Below are 20,949 nucleotides of genomic sequence, written 5' to 3'. Positions count from 1 at the left end.
GATAACCATCTTTTTGTTGTTCGCTGCGTTTCGCAAAAATTTCGACAATTATTCCGGTGTTGATCTTTCAAAATTTGGAATTTTTGCAGTTCAATATGCCAAGATGTTCGTTAAAAGTTACATTTATTTACACTACTTGTTTTATTTTCACTTTTTTGATATTTTCTGAACATGTAAGTTGAAATGCTGAAGTATTTTTGAATTCCCGAAATTGGAAAAGAAAATTAAAAATTAAAATAAATTTTTTAACAATATATTTTCTATATTTGAAAGTTAAATAACTTACAGAAGAAATATAAATTTTCAGAACCAAAAATTATCCAAAGACTACTGGGTTGAACAACCGGATATTCCAGAAGAAACACGGAAAAATTATTCAATTCAAACTGAAATGTACGAAGATCAGTACTGCGTGGGGTATAATTTTCTGGAAGGAACAGGAGAGTTAGTGTTTTTAGTAATTGATCTTTGAACTAGTTAGTCCAAAAATCAAAAGAAAAAATTTCAGCTTTCGAGAAGACGGTCTAGAACCTATCACCCTGGCATCCCATGCCACTTCAGATATGATGTTAACTCTGGAAAAAATGACCTCAATGTGGGATGGACCTATATCAGTTGGGATATTTATTGATTTTCACTCTAGTCAAGCTCTGGAGTATCTCGCAGAAGTGCACAGATGTGATGAGGAGTTCAGGAAGAAGGTGAATCTCAGTTTTTTAACGCGGTTTCAGGGCCTCACGTCTGCCTTCAACCTGCTCGCAACCTTTCGCCGCTGCCGACACTTTTCGGGTCCAGCGCCGCACTATACAGAAGGCACGGTGCAAGGCAGGCGCGTCAGGCGTCGTTTTCGCGCCTGCCTGGAAATTCTACTTCTAGCTGAACTCTATAACTAATTTTCAGATGACAATTCACTTTGCAATCCGTCAGTCAGCATTCCAACAAACTTGCCCAAAAATTCAAATTCCAGCTTCAGACAGAACTTGCTGGAAGTTCAGAGCGGATCGTGAGTTTTTATTTGTCTTAAAGGTGGAGTAGCGCCAGTGGGAATTTTGTCTAAATGCACGTATAATGATTTAAAACAACCGAATACCATAATAAAACACTCCAAAAATTTTTAGATTTTTTCATAATTTCCGGTCAAAGTTTTGGAAAATTACCAAAATTTGGAAAAATACGAGCATTTGAGGAAATTTAAAGAAATGTCACATGTCTCGACCCCTACAATGTTTTAATACAAATAATTTAAACAAAATTAAAACATAAAAAATGTCCAAAAAAAATTTTTTTTTTGGTCGACTTCCAAAATTATGAGTGGCAAAAACTGAGTAATTGCCACTTTTTGACAGTAAATAAAAAATTTTCAAAAATTTTTTGAAAAGTTTTATCATGATATTTGGTCATTTTAGGACCAAAGGAGTGGTTTTTAACAATTTCCCTACTGGCGCTACTCCACCTTTAAAATTTAATTTGTATATATACAGTGCGCCCAACTGTTATGGGACCCCCCTCGATTTGAGCGGTTTAGGGTATTTACAAACGTTTTCATGGAAAACTAATATCGGAATCGGATTCAGCGTACCAAAAAACCTCTGTACCTACAATTTTATCCTGATATCTCAAAAATTGGGAGCAAAAGAGCAAAAAGTTGAAAAATCCACATTTGTACACACCTTTTACCACTTGTTTTGGTGCCACTCGACGTTTAAGCCCATATCTGAGCAGCCGATAAAGCTTTCCTGATGAAACTTTACAGACATACATTTAAAAATATACTGATCATGCATCATAAACTATAGCTTCATTACATTTCAAACAAGTTTGGTCAGTTTAGTTCAAGTTACATATTCAATTGATGAAATATTTTTTCGACAATTTTCGGAATTTTTATTTTTTTAATGATTGTTCCAATTTTAAACACTAGAATTTGATTTTTCTCAATCAAACATTAATACTTATATAGAAAAAAGTCTTAAATCAAAAAATTACAAAATTTAGAGAATTTAGTTTGGCACACCAAAGGTGTTAGGAACAGTCGGCTGTAAAAAACAGTGAAATCAAGATTTTTTTGAAAAACGAACCCAAAAACAATTAAAATCAATTTTCATTTAAAAAAAACTTTAAAAAGTTTCTTTAAACCCTACCCTTTAGAATCCTACCTCCGAAGCCATCTGTCAGGACCCTTCCAACTATATCCGAGCAACCTTATGAGAAATTTGGCTCGCCAGGGAGCCAAGTCGGATATTCATTTTATTATGGATGCAGATATGATTGTTAGTGAGGGATTCGCGCGGAAACTCAAAAAAGTGGCAAATGAGATGATCGACGGAAAAAGTAAAAAAGTATTGGCAATTCGAAGATTCGAATCGGTTAATGGAACTTATTTGCCTAGAACTCACTTTGAGTTGAAGCAATCTATGGCTTATTCCAAGTAAGTTTTAAAGTTCTCAAAAAATCTAATTTCCGAAAAAAAAACTAGAACCTTCGAATTCCACCATCGCTTCTTCCCACAAGGCCATCACATTGAGCATTTAGAGCAGTGGTTTGAAGTTTCCAAGCAGTCAACTTCAGTGAGCACGATGGAAATTCCTTTTGCGTGAGTAGAAATTCAGCGGTACCGACATCTCCCGGGTTGCGCCAGAACTATAGAAATGTGTGAGACCGGGAGATGTCGGGCCATGCTTTTTCAGTTTCAGGCTTACATTTTTCGGTTTTTAGTATTAAGAGTTAGTATTTTCAGTTGAAACTTTTCAGCGGATATGAATGGGAAGTTCAAGTAATTCTTCACCGTAACGACCCCTATAACGCGGCCTATTTCCCGTCCAGAATCAAAGTTATGCACTCTCTGGTTTGTATATTTTTAGGCAATCCAGTTTCAGCAAAAACCTCCAAAACTTATAGATTTACGCCCTTTGTCGTGCTGGTTACACGTTTCATGTTCCGTCACACGTTTTCGATGTTCATGAAGGGATTAAGCATACTAATACAATTTATTCGAAAGCCACAATTGCTCATCAGGAAGCTTATGCGATGGACATGTAAGTATTTCGAAGGATTTAGCAAAAAAAAATTCTAACAGTCAATTTTCAATTAAAATTTTTTGCAGAGCCGGAGCCAGATATGTCAGAGAAATGGACGAAAAGTACCCGGACACTTTGGACAAGTGTGGAAGATTCAAGATGTATTAGAATGTTTTTTTGTCAAATTTATTTCCCGTCGATCTCACTTTTAGCAAAATAAATTTTTTAAAATCATAATTAGTGAATCTATTGGAATGTACAACTAAACCATTACATATTGAATTTGGTTGAGGCGTCTGAAAAAATTGACAAGTAATAAGAAAAAAAAGGAATTTGTAAATTTTCCCAAAATATTCGGTCCCTCCACTTTCCAAAATCCAAATTTCATTCCAAAAACTGGATTCTAGAACTGAAACGGAACACACATGCCGAAATGGTATCTCTATTCTCAATCCAAAATAGGTTCCGCACTTTTTATCTCCATTTCCGAATCTCCGTACAGTCAATACTTGCTGTCTTCTGCCAACTAGAAAAAAGACATTTTTGGTGAGTGCGAAACGGAATTTGGGAGAAAAAACTGAACGTTCAAATTCTAGAATTTGTGAAGCAAAAGGAGGTTTTTCGCGATGTTTGACATTTACTAACAGTTGCAGAAACTTACGTGGTCGATTTGTTTTAAACCTCATAGTAGGCTTGAAATGCCTGCCTAGACGACCGACGCCTGTCAAAAATGCTTACTGCAAAAGTAATAGGTGGTAGGTAGGCACGTACTTAGGTAGGCATTTTTTTTATTGCAAAATCCTTCCAAGAAAAACATTTTTTTGTCAAGAATGATTTATTCAAAACTACAACATGAAGGCAGAAAATACGAAAACCTGAAACAAAGGATCACAAGGAAAATGTAATGAAAAGAAACTCAATTAATTTGCGATTTAAAGCAATATTTACCAGCATGTTTTTGTGAAAACTGTCCGAAATTATCGAAAAATCACAGAGCCAGTATTTGAGAAAATCGAACTTTTGTTGGCCTAGATTTTCCGCGACCACGTGTAAAAGTCCAGGTTGTTTGCCGTTAGACTTTTGTTACGTGGCCTTGGAAAATTGAAGTTCGGTCACCGTGAAAATGGTTAATTTTTCTTTAAAATTGGCTTTAGCTCTACGATAAGAAACAGGACATTTTCAGACCGTTTTCTCAAAAAGTTAAAAGAGAGATTTCTAATTAACTTTTAATTTTCTACTGATAACATCCAATCTCACTACTAAAGTATGCATCCGTCGCCCAATGGAATGTGATTGGAAACATGGGCGGTCCTGAGTGATACGTGGCATCTGAATGTGTACACGGCATTCCTTCCTGTTGAGGGAGCTCGCAATCAAATGCATTTACACAAGTGACGTCATTCAGGAGAGTTTTTGTGTCACGGAGATGATAGAATGAGTCATTGTAGCACTTGAAAATGATTGGCATGTAGAAATCCGTTTTTGGAAGGGTTGCCGAAAGTGCCGCAATTGGTTCACTGGTGAGGATGCTGGAAATTTGATTTTTTTTTTGGTTTTTTTTAGCTGGGCTCATCGATGTGAAGCCTATCTAAATTTTAATTTTTCAACGATTTTTTTCAAAAAATAAAAATTATAAATTTTCCAAATAATAATTCTTGATTTTTCCTCTCAAATTGATTTTTCACAAAAGCCATTAATTTTCTTTGCATTATAATTTTTTTTTAATTTTTTAAATATATTTTTGTATTAGTTTGGCATTTTTTTAATTGTATTTTTTTCAATTTCTCCACTTCGTAAATTTTTAGAATTTCGGAGAAATGTCAATTCTAAAAATTAACAAAATTAACAATTATGAAAAATTTCACAAAAATTGGCGTTTAAATTTAGAAAAAAAACAATGCGCTGTGACGTCACAAATTTCAAAAAAAAATTCCCGTTCTTCGTGTGCAGTGAAGCCATGGGACAGCCTGGCAACACGTGTGTATTTGATCGGTTTTTATAAATCAAATTATCGATTTTTTCTTCAACGCTGGGATCCACGGAATATGATTGCGACAATCGCTTTCAGATCATGTCAGTTAAAAAAACAAAATTCGGCCACCGACATTTTTCTAGGCCACTTTGTTGAAAAAACTCACCTCTTCATTTCCATGTCAATTTCCAGTAAATGTTGATCACTAATCAGCTGTGTAATATTATCCCCCGGATTCACCGGAACCGCTCCGTCCCTGACTTTAGTCAAATTAGTCAAATACATATTCTTCATATGGAATATCCCATTATATTGCATCGCTTTTTTTCTCATCGACAATGGTACAGTTTGGTGTGGTGTCCAGTACATTGGCTTGTTATCCGAATTCCGGGAGTAGTGGGACCAAGATGAGTTGAATCGTTCTGGACGGACAAATGATTTCCCTTGATCTTTTGTCGGAAGCCTCCGCGCATTTTTCACAATTGCAGATATACTCTGAGCTTCTAGTTCGGCGACTTTTATAGTTTCAAAGTCTGCTTTTCCATATTGCAAGGCACTAATGTACCAACTGCCGCCGTACTCTCTCTCGAATTCCTCGTAATAAGAATTTGCTTTATTTGGAATAAGTATATCATCCATGTCTAGAATTCCAACAAAGCTCACAGCCTCCTTATACATGAGAATACAATCCGTGTGTGCAGCTGCTTGATTTCTGAGCTCCACATTGCGATTTGGCTCTAGATATGGTCCATCTGTTACGGGAAATTTGATCGTGAGCCAAGGTTCAATGGATACAAGTCCCAGTTTTTCATATTCTTTAATTAATTTGTAGTAGGACTCCACCATGGATACCACGTAGAGATGCACATGGGCTCCATATCTGAAAAATTTTTATTTGCATAAAAAATACCGCTCCAGAAAGTCTTAAATAAATTTTCAAAAAAGTATTTTGTTGGAAATAGTAAATAGTAAACATTCTTTGAAATTTTTAGAATTTCAATAAATTTTCCAGAAAAAAATAGAACATTTTCACGGGGAGTCAAAGAGCCTTATTTGGGTTTGATCTTCGAAAAATGCGGGAGAAGAGACGCAGACTCTTCAACTGATTTCGAATGGTTAAGCGTGTGCTGACGTCACATTTTTCTGGGGAAAAGTTCCCGCATTTTTTGTTGATCAAACCGCAATGAGACAGCTTGACGCCACGTGGTTGTGCAACTTTTTTGTTTTTCGTCAAACTCGAATGGATTTTTTTTCAGTTTTTAATTTTGAAGTTTAATTGAAAAAAGATCAAAAATTAGAGAAAACCCGAAAAAAAATCAATATACAATTTTTAAAAATCGGAAAAGTCTCCAATAGTGGCATCAGCTTTTTCTGAATTTTTTGAAAAAAAAATTAAAAATCACAGAAACTTCTGAAAGTTTTATTCATTTTTCACGAGGTGTCAGAATTTCCCATTTCGGCGTGATCTACTTAGATCTACAAAAAATACGGGAGAAGAGACGCAGAGTTCTCAACTGATTGCGCATGGTTAAGAACATGCTGACGTCGCATTTTTTGTGCAAAAAATTCCCGCATTTTTTGTAGATCAAACCGTAATGAGACAGCCTGGCACGACGTGTTTTTTTTACAATCAAATTTGGTATATTGAGTCTGCTTTCTCTCATTTTGAGCAAAAAAACCATTGTGCTTCACAAATATATTCCAAGAAAAAATCTCGTGAAATTCTTCTAGACATTTGTATATTTTTTAGATGAACTTATATATTTTTCTTAGAAAATTAGCTCAAACTAGCTCAAAAATAAAGCATTCTGTTTGAAAATTAAATTTTAAAGTGAAAAAGCTTGCTTTTAACTCAAACATTGCGCACAAACCTTTTAGAAATGTGCAGTTGAGTCAAAAATGTTTGCCACTGCTCGGCGGCAAACTGTGGAGAAATACAGAAAACAACAGGTTTTGGAGCAGAATATTTCGGGCTTTTGAAGGGAATCTGAATTTTTTAAAAATTACTTTTGAAATTTTTAAGTTCCTAAAAAATTCTCTAACCTCAACTGTAACACCTCCCGATTCGATTTCCAATTTTGTCATGCCTCCCAATGTATTTGCCTGTATTAGAACTAATGAATAGTCGCATCGATCGTTGAGTAAATGCTCACTGGAATTTCAATATTAATTTTTGGTTCAAAAATATTAAGCTCACGTTGTCAAAGTGGCCACTTTGCCAACTTTTTTCTTGATATGACTTCCATGAATGTTTATTGTGTAATCTGTGATTATTGGGACGGTTCTTTTGTTCATGGTGGTCACGATGGCAACCGCATTGTTTCCAAGTCTGGAAATAGTTTCCTGGGTTTTTTTTATTTTTAGACAATATTGTTGTTAAATTACCAGAGTTTCCAAAACTACGAATTTTTAAAGAAATTTTTTGCATTGGAATTAAAATATGAAAATCATAAAAAAATGTTTTTGGTCAACTTCCAAAATTATGTTAGGTGAAAACTGAGCATTCCCATAATTTTGTCCGTTATCAAAATTTTTGGTCTGTGGCTTAGGCTAAGGCTTACCTCACACTTTTGAGGAGTAAAAATTATTGAAAATATAAGGTCTTTTTGAAAAAAAAGCGTATTGCCAGTTAAAAATCTTTTTAAGAAAACTTGATATTTTTCTCAAAAAGTTGGAATTTTCAGTCAAAATGTTTCTCTTTTTATTTTGAAAAATTTTGATTGCCCGAAAATTTTGGAAAGATTTCAACAAAAAAAACTTACGATTTAGAAACAGGATAATAATATGCAGAATGAATAAAAGTATGTGTACTCTGAAGTATGGGTACTTCTTTCGGAACATCAAATAAAAACGAGTCGCTGTTAAATATTAATGGTGTTATCATAAGACAAGTCAAAATCAGTGATAATATGAACGCAATGAATTTCAAAATTCGGAATGGATGAAGCCGATACGGGTACTTTTTAAGGGTAAGTAGACTATAACCAATAGGATGCAAAAATGTTTCCATTTTTGGAAGATCTCCACTCAACTTATGAGATAAAAGTGAAGACCGAGTGGGTGTGCTTCGGATTTCGATACAAATGAGAAAGGGGGCAAAAATGTTGAAACCGGAGGAAAAAAGGTGCGGATCAGATAAGGTGCCTGTTCTGGAGTTGTTACACTTTCTCAAAAATGTTGTGGAATAGAGAAGGGTTGGATATTTCGAGGAGAAAAAGGTCAAAAGATCATTCTGACATGTTTTTATGTTATTTGTTAGTTGGCGTTTTTCCTAAAATGTTTTCAACCTTCCAGACGTTTCCAGAAATATTTAGAACCGTCCAAAGCTTTCTATAACTTTTCTGAAGTTTCTAGAAGTTTCTAGATGGTTTCAAAATTTGAATTTCCCGCCAAAAATGTTTTTTTTTAAATTGAATTTTCCTACACCATTATTTTTGGAAAATTTAAATTTCCTGCTAAAAATTTTCTCGGAAAATGTTTTTTCACTGCTATGATCTTGAAGCGAAAAATTACTTGATGAGTTACATTACCCAATTAAACTCCGCCTATAAAATGGTTCAAGGTCTCTAGTTCTCAATAACTTTGCTTTTGAGTTATGGTGCATCGTTCAAAATTTTCATTTCTTCCCCTTGAAACTTCCCAATTTTGTATTTATTATCTGTAAATCTATAAAACGGCGTTTTCAATTTCCAGATGAAACGCGATTTTTGGTCTGTATGTACATGTTTCTGAATTCGTACTCGATAAGAATTTTTCGATTAGCAGTGGATGTGATCAGACCATTTTCAAGCAGAAGGCACGCGTGTGACGTCACATGTGGCATCGAAATTTTGGCGTATTTCAAATTTGCAAAAATAGTCTATTCATATGATTTTCTATATAAAAGTTGAGTATTGTTTGTGGTATTTTTTATTCAAATAATGAAAAATGAGTCATATTTTTCTAAATTTAAATATTTTTTAAAAATTTTCTGTCTACTTTTTGGGGGTTTGTCGCCAATTTAACTGTATTTTTTGTGTTTTTCATTCTGTAATTTCATTAACGACACCGAAATTTTTTTGCGAAATTAAAAAGAAAAGTATATGATTTTGTAAACAGTTATATTCAGTCATTACGATTCATTTTCTATTATTTAAAGCAAAAAAGTATTAATTCATGGCGTCGAAAAATGTTTTTTTTCTGGTCTCACTGCGAAAATCAATATTTTCTTTGTTATTGGTTTTTTTCCCAACTAGGTAAGTCTGTGACACCCTTGCACATAATTGACTTATACAAACGTGCTCTATAGAAATGTACTAGAGGGCATGAGACGCAGAGAAAGTGTCAGCTAGCTACAAAATACGGGGGTATGCAAGCAAACTTTGCACTACGTGTATTTATTTAAAGGTCATTCTGTTCGATTTTTTAAAGTTATATATTATTCTTTTTTTATTCATTTTCTGCGGGAAAAATGATCTCGGCTATAGGAGTGAGTTTTATCAATTTTTTTTTTGAAAATTCTCAAATTTTCCAAGTTAAATATTCAGAATATATAATTTCAGACATTGTTCGCTGAAAATTCACTAGAATCAGATGTGATATTGGAAAAAGTGATTGAGCTCGGAAGCGACTATCTACGTGGAGGATGGGCGCTTGTGGAGAAGAGTGAGGTCACAGTGACACAGATAACGTAAGGAATTTTTGAATTCTGGAAACTTTATAGAAACATTTTGCCGGGAAATTTCAATTTTCTAAGAAAAAAATTAGGCGAGAGAATTCAATTTTTTGGGAATAAATTTGGCCACGTGGTGTCAGGCTGTCCCATTACGGTTTGATCTACAAAAAGCGGGATTTTTTCGCCCAAAAATAAGTGACGTCAGCGCGTTCTTAAAGGTGGAGTAGCGCCAGTGGGAATTTTGTCTAAATGCACGTATAATGATTTAAAACAACCGAATACCATAATAAAACACTCCAAAAATTTTTAGATTTTTTCATAATTTCCGGTCAAAGTTTTGGAAAATTACCAAAATTTGGAAAAATACGAGCATTTGAGGAAATTTAAAGAAATGTCACATGTCTCGACCCCTACAATGTTTTAATACAAATAATTTAAACAAAATTAAAACATAAAAAATGTCCAAAAAAAATTTTTTTTTTGGTCGACTTCCAAAATTATGAGTGGCAAAAACTGAGTAATTGCCACTTTTTGACAGTAAATAAAAAATTTTCAAAAATTTTTTGAAAAGTTTTATCATGATATTTGGTCATTTTAGGACCAAAGGAGTGGTTTTTAACAATTTCCCCACTGGCGCTACTCCGCCTTTAACCATGCGAAATCAGTTGAGAACTCTGCGTCTCGTCTCCCGCATTTTTTGTAGATCAAGCCGAAATGAGACATTCTGACATCGCGTGTTTGGCGAGAAATTCAAATTTTTTTTGGGAAAAAATTTGCCGGGAAAGTTCAATTTTTTGAAAAAAAGTTTTGAGTGGGAAAATCAAATTCTTTGAATTTTTCTAACGGCTGATGTTTTACACACCAAATACCTAAGTTGGCGTCGAATTGAAAAAAAGTGTTGGCAGAGACATTGAAGCAAAAAAAAATATGTACATAGTTTGGCTTTTTTAGATTTTTTAAAAAATATTCCGAAAGGTAATAAAATCAAATTTTGAATTCCAATTTCTAAAGGAAAAGTTCTAGAATCATTTAATTTTTCAGCGGTGGCCAATCCAACATTCTCTACTTGGCAACCTCAGCTTCTACCAAATTATCTCCGGATACCCCTTCCTGCTTCCTCATCAGAATTCATCGTCAGGCTCCATCCCAAGTGTTCACAGAGACAGTGGTGTTCTCGGTTTTGTCTGAACGTGGTCTAGGCCCTAAGCTCTATGGATTCTTCCCTGGAGGTCGCCTCGAAGAGTTCTTGCCAAGCAGAACGCTTGACGTCGATTCTATTAAACTTCCAGAGTAAGTTTTTGGCGATTTGTAAAGTTGAAACTTTCCCTATTTTCCAGAATTGCCCGACAAGTTGGCTCACTCTACCCGAAATACCATGATATTGAAGTTCCGATCTCAAAAAGCGCTGGAGCCCTCAAGTTTATCAAGGAGAACTTGGAAGGATACAAGTTAGTAAAAGTAGTGCCCGACACTTTACAGGCGAATGCATAAAAATTTGCAGACCCCGGAGATGTCCGCTGATGTTTTAATTTTTCCACTTTTTTCAAATTTTTTTGAAATATTTGATAATTTCAGAGCACTCGGCGGAAAAGTTCTCAAAATGTGCCCACACTCTGTGAAGTATGATAGCATGCCGAGTGAGCTCACCGTGGAGCAAATCGAACAGGAAATTGCTACTTTTGAGAGATGGTGCAAAGTTTTCGATGAGACGATTGTTTTCAGTCATAACGATTTGGCGGTAGGTGAATTTGAGAAAAATTTAAGAAACTAATTTTTTTTGCAGCCACTGAACGTTCTCGAGCTGAACGACACCAAGGAAATTGTGTTTATAGATTTTGAGTATTCTTCTTACAATTGGAGGTGAGTGTAACAAATTTCAAAACTCATTTTTCCCGAACTACAGTAATCCTACAGTACCCGGACACTATCCAAATTTTTTTGAGGCTACAGCAATTTTACAGTATACCTACAGTACCCATACAGTCCCCTACAGTACACGCGCAATATCCTCCCACCAAACCAAACCCACTATACCTTCAAAAGCTCAAAATCCTACCCCTACAGTCACCTACAGTACAATGATTTCAGAGGTTTTGACTTGTGCATGTTCCTATGCGAAAACGCCTTTGACTATCGGGATCCAACTCCGCCAGGTCTCGTCATTGATCAGGATTATATGGAAAATCATCCGAACCTCCAGATCTTTTGTGAAGCATACATTGATACGCAGTACAAGGTGAGAACCGATCATTCTTTTTATTAGAAAAATGGTGTATTTGTTATAATATTTTTCTTTCCAGATGAAAACCGCTAACCCGAAGCAAAAATTCCCACTGACTGAAGGGCGTGCCGCTGAAGTGGAGTCTCTCATGTTGGAGTGCAAATTTTTCATTCCACTGGTCAATATGTTCTGGGCAGTATGGTCACTTAGGCAACATTTGGTATACATTTCTAGTTGAGATTGTGTTCTGAATTTTAAATTACAGGCAAAATACGAAATCGGGATGGATTTGGATGTTATCGCCAGTGACCGCTTTTCCATGTACTTCCACTTGAAAGAGCAGTCGAGAGCTATTTATGAGCAGTTCAAGAAATAAAACGTTGCTAATTCATTCATCTCATTTTAGATCTTCCCATCATTCCTGTTTGAATTTTTTCTAATTTTTGATTTCTGAATAAATTTATTTTTAAAATTTCAATTTTGGTAAATTGCCAAATTTTCAATAATATTTTTTTATGGTCTAACGTAATGTCAAAAAAGTTTTGACTGCAAATTAAAAATGTAATTTTAAAAAATAATTTTTTAAAATTTCATATTTTCAGTCCCTTTCCCTGAATTCCTTCTACACCTCAAAAATTCTCATACTTAAATCTTCCATCCGTCCGCCCGACTATTTTTTCACCAAATTTTTTTACAAATCGTTCCGTAGACCGAAAACATCCCATAACAAGATAAAGATAGATCTAGAAAATTTGCGCTTCGCCGAAAAATCGATTCACATATATTTTTGAAACGGAAAATGTATCCCAAGCCGTATAATTTTATTGTACTCCCTAGATATCGATATAAAATTCATCCCATTCGAGTATTAAAGCTTTTTGTGTTTCTGGCAATTCTACTGATAGGTTTATCTATTTTTGTTCTACCAAGGTTCTTGCCAAAGCCGGTGTGAGTTAAAAAAAAAACACTATTTTTTTCCTAAAAATTTGAAATTCTCCAAATTTTCAGATCTAAAATTCAACCATTTCAAAGCACTCACACATTTATTCACTCTGCCTACTACTATCCAATTTCCAAGTCGTAAGATCCCAAGCAATTGAACTTTGCGCGAAAGATGTGGTGTATTCTGTGCAAACACCACAGTGTCAGCCAAACACTGAGTGTTTGCGTACTTTTGGCGCTACCGTAGCCCTAGAAATTTCAAAATTGAGCTATACACTTCTAGTTTTTGAGTGTCTCACAGAATTTTTGCGGGGAATTTTAACTGGGCACAAAAACCTTTTAAGAAATAGTGAAAATCCTGAAAACAAAGTTTTCCAGACTCGGAAGAAACGCAGTCGCCATGGTAACCACTATGAACAAGCGGACAGTTTCCAAAATCACAAGACACACAATCAACTTGATAGGCACCAATAGGACATCAAGATGGCTGAAGAAAGCTACTTTAACTACGTAAGATTTATAAAATTACAATTTTCAGCTGGTTTCAAAGTGATTTGTTTGATCTTCGAAAAATGCGGGAGAAGACCCTCAGACTTTTCAACTGATTTCGCATGGTTAAGAACGTACTGATGTCACACTTTCCAAGGGGGAAAAAGGAAAAAAAACCCGCATTTTTTGTAGATCAAACTGCAACGAGACAGCCTGACACCATGTGATTTTCATACTTTTTGGGGGTTTTTTTTCAGTGAACACGCGCTGGACGATCGTTGTGACTACTCGCTAATTTTAGCGCAGACCAACTTGCTGGAGAATATGAGGACACTGGAAATTGAAGCCGATGGGATTTTGATGCAGGTATTTTATATCTTCCTGCCTACCTACTCGGTGTAAACTTCTTGTTTTAAAGATACCTATGAAACGTCCAAAATATTCGGCTCCCAAGCCAGTGGTTTTCTGCGTTTCCCCACAGTTTGCTGCAGAGCAGTGGCAGACTTTTCTGGTGCAGTTGCATGTTTCAAAGCGGTAAGTGGATATTTTTTGACTGCTATTAAGAATTTTGAATTTGAAAATTAAATTTTAAGAATTTTCAGATACGGAGCTCATCTACAACTGTACGTGGTATCTATGGTAGAGTCCTACTTCAACTTGCTCAAGGAATATGAAAAACTGGGTCTTGTATCCATTGAACCTTGGCTCACAATAAAATTTCCTACAACAGATGGACCATATTTGGAGCCAAATCGTAATGTGGAGCTCAGAAATCAGGCAGCTGCACACACGGATTGTATTCTCATGTATAAGGAAGCTGTAAGCTTTATTGGAGTTATTGACATGGATGACATACTCATTCCAACAAATGCCAACTCTTACTACGAGGAGTTCGAGAGGGAATATGCCGGAAGCTGGGAGATTAGTGCACTGCAATACCAGAAATTCGACTTTCGAACTATAAAATCTGCAAAGCTTGAAGCTCAAAGTATTTCGGAAATTGTGAAAAATGCGCGGAGGCTTCCCACAAAAGATCAAGGGAAATGCTTCTTCCGTCCAGAAAGATTCAATTCATCTTGGTCCCATTACTCCAGGAATTCGGATAATCACGCAATATATCTCACTCAAGACCAGGAGCACAGGATTCATTGGAGAAGGAAAGTGGGTCAGGCGAATGGGATATTCCACATGAAGAAAATGACGATGGTGAATTTGGAGCATGTCCCAGAAGGTGCCATTCCCGTGAACCCTGGTGATAATATTACAGAGTTGATTAGTGAGCAGCATTTGAAGGAAATCAATGAGGATATGAAAAGGTATAGTCATGTGAGGTAGGCAGGCGATAACAGGCGTTAGGTACAGACCTTCCACGGAAGCTGGCGTTTTTTGGGTTTTGCGTCATCACATCTGCAGAAAGTAAAGTAGAGCCTGCCTGCCTTTCAGGAGACTTACTTGCCTTTTTCCAATTATTTATATAAATTATATTTTCCAGAATGCTCACTCGCCCTGAAATTGCAAACCTATCCTCCATCCTCCCCAATGATGACTTTTATATGAACATCGTTTTCCAATGCTACAACGAATCCTTCTATCACATCCGTGACACGAATTTCCTCTACAATGACGTCACCTGCGTGAACGCCTTCAATTGTGAACTTCCCCAACGAGAGAATATACCATGTATCCATTCGGATGCCACGTACCATTCTGGACCAAAAATGTGGCCTATCACCTATCACTATGCAACTAATTCGTTCTTCTCGAGGGATATCGGATGTTATCAGTGATAATTTACTTTTTTTTAAATAAATTATGTGATCTCTTGAAAAGTTTTTGCAATGATAAAAGTTTGAAGCTACGATTGTAACAATTTGAAAAAATTCTACCGAAAAAACCGAGGCGACGGCGGGAAATTAGCTGGCGATCTTGCGACTAGCTACGTTCTCCCGTGCCTATCCATTTCTACATGTCTGCCTAGTGCTCCCATGAGGTTGCTACCAAAAATCGTCATGACTCCATACAGTTTCCGCTAAATTTTTTTCCCAATAATTTCGTTTCTCTATTCCACTTTTTGCTGAACGAATTTTGAAGCCTTGTTGCCTCGCAGCCTCGGGGGATAAGCATCTCACCAGATACCAATCTCCGTACCTGCTTCAAATCCGTCCTTTTCTCAATACAGATATATTTTCCAATTTTTCGCGTCTTTTGGAACATTTTGAAATTCACATTTTCAGACAATGCTTCTTCCAAAAACCAATAAATGGAAGACAGTGAAATCACAGCTCAGATTGCCGTGGGCTTCTATATTTTTGGTGATATCCGTCATATGTCTGATTATATTTTTGTTCAGCGGAGGAAATGATGAAGTACGCGAATTTTATGAAAAGATGCATTTGATGGAAGTTGGAGAAGAAAATGCATTTATTCATAATGCATACTTTTACTCGAATTCTAAATCGTAAGTTTTTGGGGTTAGTTTTTAGCATAGGTTTTAGGCTTAGGCCATAGTCTTAGGCCATAGGCTTAGGCCATAGGCTTAGGCCATAGGCTTAGGCCATAGGCTTAGGCCATAGGCTTAGGCCATAGGCTTAGGCCATAGGCTTAGGCCATAGGCTTAGGCCATAGGCTTAGGCCATAGGCTTAGGCCATAGGCTTAGGCCATAGGCTTAGGCCATAGTCTTAGGCCCTAGGCTTAGGCCATAGGCTTAGGCCCAAGGCTTAGGTCCTAGGTTTAGGCCCGAGGCTTAAGCCCTAAGCTTAAACTATAGGCTCAGGCACTAAACTTAAGCCCTAGGCTTAGGCTTAGGCTTATGCTTAAGCCCTAGGCTCATGCTCTAGGTTTGCTTCTCAGATTTTGTTTTTTTCAGGCTTGGAAAAAACGCCGTAGCAATTGTGGCCACTATGCACAAAGATGCCGTAACCGATTTGAACGATTTCATTTTGAAAATCGTCGGAACAAACTCCACCAATCGATTTGTAACCGATGGGAAGTTGACAACGTAAGTTATTCTTTTTTGGCTAAAATATCTAAAAAATCAATTTCAAGTGAGCAAAACCCGGATGAAAGTTGCAAATACACTACAGTACTGATCCAGACGAACACGTTGGATTCGATGTCAAAATTAGAGATTGAGACAAGAAATGGGCTTGTTACGGTACGTGCCTGCCTACCTACCTGCCTACTTACTTTCAACTTTACAGTTCCCATTCTCTGAGCCAAAAGTGCAATCTACCAAGCCTGTGGTCTTCTGTATTGCACCCCTTTTCGCATCAGAGCAATGGCAATCCTTCCTAATGCAACTTCAAGTTTCCAACAAATTCGGAGCCCACCTTCATGTCTACATGATGACAATGCTCGAAAACTACTATCAAATGGTCCGGGAACTCGGCCAACTCGGGATTGTCACCACTCAACCTTGGTTGACGCCAAAGTTCTCGCAGGTTGCTCGCCCGTTTTTGGAGCCGAGCAGAAATTCGGAGCTGAGAAATCCGGCGGCCGCATTTACGGATTGTCTGTTACAGTATAAGGAAGCAGCACAGTTTATTGGATTTATGGAAATTGAAGATTTATTGTTTCCGTTGAATACACTAACTTATTATGAAGAATTTGAGAGGGAATATGAGGGAAGCTATCAGATTAGTGCACTTTATTATCAGGTTGTAGAACAGCAGTCTGTGAAATGTAAGTGTTATCAATTAATTTTGTATTTTGCGAATTTTGCAAAATTAGGAATTTTATGGTAGCCAGGCGCGGTTTTAGGACCTGGCGCCTGCCTGGAACCTGCCTGCTTCATGCAAGGCGTTTCGGCTTCTACTTAAAAGAGCAAATTTCAGACAGCTCCCCAGAGAACCAAAGTCTCGGAGCACTTCTGACGAGGGCTCAATCCGGAGAAACTTTAAAAATGGGAAGAGCAATTGTTCGCCCAGAACGGTACAATTCCACATGGGCCTATTACTCGACGGAAGCTGAAAAGCACCCGGTCTACCTGGCGGAGCAAGACGATAAGCCACATTATCTGACTAGAAAAGAGATTTTAACGAATGCATTTTTAAGATTCAGCAATTTGGAATATGTTAGTAGTCGATGGGCTGAAATTACAGGAAATATTTAGTATATTTTCAGACATCCGAAATCGACAACTCTACAGTAATCCCAATGAATCCACTGACTACGGATAGGCAACTTTTGAGTGAGGAACAGCTGGCAGAGATTGATCAAGAATTGAAAGAGTTAGTTGATATTCCGGGAGAGTCACTAGTATCAGAAATCGCAGATCGAAAAGAAATCTGATTATCGAGTTTCTCAAGAAAGGGGTACATTTTCGTGACGTCGCATTATTGATACAGCCGACATTGATAGATAACTATCTGCAGGTGCAAAGGATATCAGGCTGTCTCGTTGCGGTTTGATCTACGAAAAATGCGGGAATATCTTTCCAGAAAATTGTGACGTCAGCACGCGCTTAACCATGCGAAATCGGATGAGATGTTTGCGTCTTTTCTCCCACATTTTTTTGAAGATCAAAGCAAAATGGGACTTTCTGACGCCACCTGCAGGTGGTGTCAGAGAGTCTCATTTCGGTTTGATCTACGTAGATCTACGAGAATTGTGAGAGTTGAGACTCAAAATCCACAACAGATTTTACATGGTTATGAACGTGCTGATGTCACATTTTTTGGGCAAAAAATTCCCGCGTTGTTTGTAGATGAAACCGTGATGGGACAGCCTGACACCATGTGTATTTGTAAATCTATAAAAGTGCTCTTGGAGGCGCGTAGATAGGCACTGGTGCCTGCCTGCCTACCGCCGGTTTTCTGCATGTTTGCGTAAAGTCCGGTGTCCCGTGTTTGCATAGTTTTTTAATACGATTTTCTAATTTAAATTAATTATTAAAAAAAAACAACTGGAAGCGCGAGGCTTGATCTTCTATGGAAACATATTTTAAATCTCAATTTTCTAATTTTCCAGGACGCTCCTCATGCCGAGTATTCAAGAATTTGTGAAACAATTGCCAACCGAAGATTATTATTCAACAAAATTGAAGGCTTGCCTGGAAGCTCAAAAGCAGGGAAAGGGGCAATGTGTGAATACGAAAGCGTGCAAGGTGAGATGTGCCTACCTTATGCCTGCCTACTCGTTGGTAGGTGTAGTCACAAGGCAGGCAGGCGTTTTTAAAATTTACCTTACCTATAATATTTCCAGCTCCCCAACAACGACAAAATCCCATGTCGACACTCTGATGGTCTCTATCACTCCGGGAAAGTCACAAAACCTTACACATTCCATTTTGTCACCGAATATTATTTTACAAGGAATTTGGGATGCTATGAATAGAGATATCAGGCTTTGTATATAAAAAAAAATGAAGAGCTTGAAACGGTTTTATTGATGCTAGTATACTTCTAAACGATAACACTGAAGACGGGGCTCTGTCTCCCTTTGCCCATTTCAAAGCCATTGTTGATAGTGACCTGAAATGTGGAAGTTTATTAAAAAGTTTGTAAAATTTGATAAATGCCAGCACCGAGCAATAGGGGGCTACAGCGAGCAAGTCGCGGACCACGTGGTGTCAGAAAGCCTCATCGCGATTTGATCTACAAAAAATGCGGGAATTTTTTCATTCTTAACCATGCAAAACCAGTTGAGATGTCTGCGTCTCTTCTCCCGCATTTTTCGTAGATCAAAGCGGAATGAGACTTTCTGACTCGCGGGCGACATCAAAAACTCGAGAAAATTTTACAAATACATACCTCCTGAGTCTGCGACATGCCACGATTGTTGGGGCTTTTCTTCGCTGGCTCGTTCTTAGAGACCGTCGAGCTAGAAACTGACGATGAAACTCCATCGCGTGGCACTGAACGCTTGCCGGCTCCTGGCGACGGTGTACGAGAACGTGGAGCAATCATTGCTGCTGGCGGAGTATCCGCGACTGGCTTAGCCCCACTTGGCTTTGATTTCTTGCACATGAAAAGGACGGGAACAAGTGGCAGAATTTGGAGGATTATCTGAAAATTGTTTGAATGGCTTGAAGGCTTGGGAAATCTGAAACTCGACTCACCTTGAAAAGCAACACAATTTCATACATTTTAACAAGTTTGTGAAACTTCAGGAAATGAGTGAAATCTGTAGTGATTCGTGGATGTTATTTATTTTGTATTTATAAGTTCACGTTGAGTTATTTTTCCAACTGTATTATTTGTGCAAGTTTAATGCAAGTTTTTCCCATCACGTTTCTCGTGAAAACTATTAAATTTTTTAATTTTCAAATTTTTTGGTTGAGCAAGTTTTCCGATACAAAATTTTTTATTCAACAAAATAAAAAGTTATACAGATCATCTTCTCGCTTTCTTTCCGCACACATATCCCTTGTTAGCCTTATCGGAGGATGGGCGAGGATCCTGCCATGTGCATCTGGAAATTAGGTTGCCCTGCTGGTTGTGTCTACCAACAAGAACTTACGGAACATCATCCATTTGACCAGTTCTGAAAGCGTTCATAACCAACGGGGTGCTGGCAACCGTAAGCAATGCACAATCCTGATCCAATGCAGCAGCTCTAAAAAATGGAAAAGTTTAGATTTATAGAATGCGTGCTTGCCTACAAGGCAACCAACGCCTATCTGCAAAATAGGCGGTAGGCCGTTATGCAGGCAGGCAGGCAGGAGATAGGCGGGTACAATATTTTTCGGTCATATCGGCAATTGCCAAAATTGAACGTTTTCGTAATCGGTAATCATGCCCACGTGCATGCCACTCTATTGGCCTGAACGCATCAGGCTGGTATCAGGCCGTATGTAGGAAGACGTGCCTTCCTGTCAAGCCTAATTTATTACGAGGCAGAGAAGACGTGCCTGCCTACGAAGGCACCCATACCGAAACCCATCTGACTTACCCATTATTTGGCTCTCCATCCGTGAAAAGCATTCCATTGATTCCAGTAGCCGAGATGTCAGTCCAGTAGAAACTGTTGGTCTTCGTACAAGTTGCAGTGATCCCTGAGCTGATGCAAGCTGGTCGGCGTCGAGCTCCTACCCAAACGCCACCACTGACTTCTGGGGAAATCAATCTCACAGACTGGGCTGAAATTTCGCTGTGGTTTCAGAAGTTTTAAGTTTTACTCAAAAAAAGCCAAAACTCACAAACGATATAGTTGATCTCTTCGACATTCTGCATCCCTGAGAGTACTCCTCCGTGGGTGGCGCATACTTGGTTTGCAGAATCTCTACCAAGGCGGCCTGCGAAGACCTGAATCACAATTGTAGAATATCATAGGGTTACTGTAACCTACCCTAATACACCATCCACCACTTGGTCTCGAGAAGAACTTCCACCCGGCGTCGCATACTCTTCCACCTCCACCATTGCCTGGTGGTCTTGGTGGACGTCCGTGATTGTGGCCACCCCGTCCACCATCTTCACATGATTCGGAAGAATCCGAAAAGTCGATACCATAGGTGGTAGAGAGTAGCACGAACAGGAAAACAACTAGCATGTTTCAAAATGTTTCGTAACGCGTGGAGTTTTGGGTTTTATATGGTGATCGGGAAAATAATAATAAAAAAAAGGAGTTTAGCTTCCGCTTCCCTGCAACCAAGTGCGGTTTGTTGCAATAAAATCGGAGGACAAATGATTGTTTGTTTGCTGTTTCAAGATG

General features: G+C 37.6%; 7 protein-coding genes and 2 non-coding genes across 13 annotated transcripts; 5 read left to right on the top strand and 4 right to left on the bottom strand.

Annotated features, from left to right (window-relative positions):
- The first annotated feature begins 65 nt into the window (after positions 1 to 65).
- bgnt-1.2 (B3GNT1, Beta-1,3-N-acetylGucosamiNylTransferase 1, homolog) lies at positions 66 to 3,254 on the top strand. Its single transcript, NM_001313157.4, has 9 exons — positions 66 to 173; positions 308 to 444; positions 509 to 701; positions 901 to 1,003; positions 2,149 to 2,428; positions 2,477 to 2,593; positions 2,752 to 2,845; positions 2,899 to 3,035; positions 3,104 to 3,254. The coding sequence occupies exons 1-9, from the start codon at positions 96 to 98 to the stop codon at positions 3,183 to 3,185; spliced, it is 1,221 nt and encodes a 406-aa protein (NP_001300086.1). The 5' UTR covers positions 66 to 95; the 3' UTR covers positions 3,186 to 3,254.
- A 583-nt stretch (positions 3,255 to 3,837) lies between these two features.
- Positions 3,838 to 8,072, bottom strand: gtnt-22 (Glycosyltransferase family 92 protein). The gene is made up of 6 exons (NM_071173.5): positions 7,752 to 8,072; positions 7,187 to 7,318; positions 7,033 to 7,141; positions 6,861 to 6,976; positions 5,156 to 5,869; positions 3,838 to 4,546 (listed from the first exon to the last, which is right to left on the bottom strand). The coding sequence occupies exons 1-6, from the start codon at positions 7,997 to 7,999 to the stop codon at positions 4,252 to 4,254; spliced, it is 1,614 nt and encodes a 537-aa protein (NP_503574.3). The 5' UTR covers positions 8,000 to 8,072; the 3' UTR covers positions 3,838 to 4,251.
- A 1,284-nt stretch (positions 8,073 to 9,356) lies between these two features.
- ckb-4 (Choline/ethanolamine kinase) lies at positions 9,357 to 12,342 on the top strand. Of its 2 annotated transcripts, NM_071172.7 has the most exons (9): positions 9,357 to 9,457; positions 9,531 to 9,658; positions 10,685 to 10,933; positions 10,981 to 11,091; positions 11,219 to 11,381; positions 11,427 to 11,503; positions 11,732 to 11,879; positions 11,944 to 12,084; positions 12,130 to 12,340. In NM_071172.7, the coding sequence occupies exons 1-9, from the start codon at positions 9,440 to 9,442 to the stop codon at positions 12,238 to 12,240; spliced, it is 1,146 nt and encodes a 381-aa protein (NP_503573.1). In that variant the 5' UTR covers positions 9,357 to 9,439; the 3' UTR covers positions 12,241 to 12,340. The 2 variants fall into 2 exon arrangements, 1 of the variants encoding a protein (NP_503573.1); NR_132528.1 differs by lacking the exon at positions 9,357 to 9,457 and having other exon boundaries at positions 12,130 to 12,342.
- Positions 12,343 to 12,663: 321 nt separating this feature from the next.
- gtnt-23 (Glycosyltransferase family 92 protein) lies at positions 12,664 to 15,082 on the top strand (the record flags this gene model as incomplete). 3 transcript variants are annotated; one of them, NM_001313155.1, is made up of 7 exons in its annotated part: positions 12,664 to 12,812; positions 12,873 to 12,944; positions 13,185 to 13,316; positions 13,553 to 13,661; positions 13,714 to 13,829; positions 13,898 to 14,611; positions 14,788 to 15,082. In NM_001313155.1, 7 exons carry the CDS (start codon positions 12,664 to 12,666, stop codon positions 15,080 to 15,082), a joined length of 1,587 nt encoding a protein of 528 aa, NP_001300084.1. The 3 variants fall into 3 exon arrangements, 2 of the variants coding, with proteins under 2 accessions (NP_001300084.1, NP_001300085.1); NR_132527.1 differs by lacking the exon at positions 12,664 to 12,812; NM_001313156.1 differs by lacking the exons at positions 12,664 to 12,812; positions 12,873 to 12,944 and having other exon boundaries at positions 13,207 to 13,316.
- On the bottom strand, positions 13,025 to 13,078 carry F22F7.9. Its single transcript, NR_068629.1, has one exon. It is a non-coding gene; the product is annotated as an Unclassified non-coding RNA F22F7.9 (non-coding RNA).
- Positions 13,025 to 13,078, top strand: F22F7.10. The gene has a single exon (NR_068630.1). It is a non-coding gene; the product is annotated as an Unclassified non-coding RNA F22F7.10 (non-coding RNA).
- A 439-nt stretch (positions 15,083 to 15,521) lies between the features above and the next one.
- Positions 15,522 to 18,679, top strand: gtnt-25 (Glycosyltransferase family 92 protein; the record flags this gene model as incomplete). 2 transcript variants are annotated; one of them, NM_071170.5, is made up of 8 exons in its annotated part: positions 15,522 to 15,753; positions 16,163 to 16,294; positions 16,342 to 16,450; positions 16,497 to 16,977; positions 17,130 to 17,368; positions 17,419 to 17,525; positions 18,265 to 18,400; positions 18,499 to 18,679. In NM_071170.5, the coding sequence occupies 8 exons, from the start codon at positions 15,533 to 15,535 to the stop codon at positions 18,628 to 18,630; spliced, it is 1,557 nt and encodes a 518-aa protein (NP_503571.1). The 2 variants fall into 2 exon arrangements, with proteins under 2 accessions (NP_503571.1, NP_001300098.1); NM_001313169.3 differs by lacking the exons at positions 15,522 to 15,753; positions 16,163 to 16,294; positions 16,342 to 16,450; ... (1 more) ...; positions 17,130 to 17,368; positions 17,419 to 17,525 and having other exon boundaries at positions 18,275 to 18,400; positions 18,499 to 18,630.
- Positions 18,665 to 19,400, bottom strand: F36F12.7 (uncharacterized protein). The gene is made up of 3 exons (NM_071169.4): positions 19,355 to 19,400; positions 19,047 to 19,301; positions 18,665 to 18,767 (listed from the first exon to the last, which is right to left on the bottom strand). The coding sequence occupies exons 1-3, from the start codon at positions 19,379 to 19,381 to the stop codon at positions 18,699 to 18,701; spliced, it is 351 nt and encodes a 116-aa protein (NP_503570.1). The 5' UTR covers positions 19,382 to 19,400; the 3' UTR covers positions 18,665 to 18,698.
- A 181-nt stretch (positions 19,401 to 19,581) lies between these two features.
- clec-208 (C-type lectin domain-containing protein) lies at positions 19,582 to 20,787 on the bottom strand (the record flags this gene model as incomplete). The annotated part of the gene is made up of 5 exons (NM_071168.4): positions 19,582 to 19,707; positions 19,756 to 19,851; positions 20,188 to 20,374; positions 20,435 to 20,540; positions 20,584 to 20,787. The coding sequence occupies 5 exons, from the start codon at positions 20,785 to 20,787 to the stop codon at positions 19,629 to 19,631; spliced, it is 672 nt and encodes a 223-aa protein (NP_503569.1). The 3' UTR covers positions 19,582 to 19,628.
- Positions 20,788 to 20,949: the final 162 nt, after the last annotated feature.

Source organism: Caenorhabditis elegans, chromosome V (assembly GCF_000002985.6).
Source record: "Caenorhabditis elegans chromosome V".
Classification (NCBI taxonomy): Eukaryota; Metazoa; Nematoda; class Chromadorea; order Rhabditida; family Rhabditidae; genus Caenorhabditis; species Caenorhabditis elegans.
This window is presented reverse-complemented; position numbering and strand designations above follow the sequence as displayed.

Excerpts from the sequence above, each read along its gene's own strand:
- bgnt-1.2 (NM_001313157.4), top strand. The coding sequence starts at position 96 with ATGCCAAGATGTTCGTTAAAAGTTACATTTATTTACACTACTTGTTTT. Across the intron at positions 174-307 it reads TTTTGATATTTTCTGAACAT|AACCAAAAATTATCCAAAGA; the intron begins GTAAGTTGAAAT and ends ATAAATTTTCAG. Across the intron at positions 3,036-3,103 it reads GAAGCTTATGCGATGGACAT|AGCCGGAGCCAGATATGTCA; the intron begins GTAAGTATTTCG and ends AATTTTTTGCAG.
- gtnt-22 (NM_071173.5), bottom strand. The coding sequence starts at position 7,999 with ATGGAAACATTTTTGCATCCTATTGGTTATAGTCTACTTACCCTTAAA. Across the intron at positions 7,319-7,751 it reads TATTATCCTGTTTCTAAATC|ACTTGGAAACAATGCGGTTG; the intron begins GTAAGTTTTTTT and ends AACTATTTCCAG. Across the intron at positions 5,870-6,860 it reads CAACTGCACATTTCTAAAAG|ATATGGAGCCCATGTGCATC; the intron begins GTTTGTGCGCAA and ends AAAATTTTTCAG.
- F36F12.7 (NM_071169.4), bottom strand. The coding sequence starts at position 19,381 with ATGTATGAAATTGTGTTGCTTTTCAAG. Across the intron at positions 19,302-19,354 it reads AAATTGTGTTGCTTTTCAAG|ATAATCCTCCAAATTCTGCC; the intron begins GTGAGTCGAGTT and ends AACAATTTTCAG. Across the intron at positions 18,768-19,046 it reads GCATGTCGCAGACTCAGGAG|GTCACTATCAACAATGGCTT; the intron begins GTATGTATTTGT and ends TCCACATTTCAG.
- ckb-4 (NM_071172.7), top strand. Across the intron at positions 11,880-11,943 it reads ACATTGATACGCAGTACAAG|ATGAAAACCGCTAACCCGAA; the intron begins GTGAGAACCGAT and ends TTTTCTTTCCAG. Across the intron at positions 12,085-12,129 it reads GGTCACTTAGGCAACATTTG|GCAAAATACGAAATCGGGAT; the intron begins GTATACATTTCT and ends TTTAAATTACAG.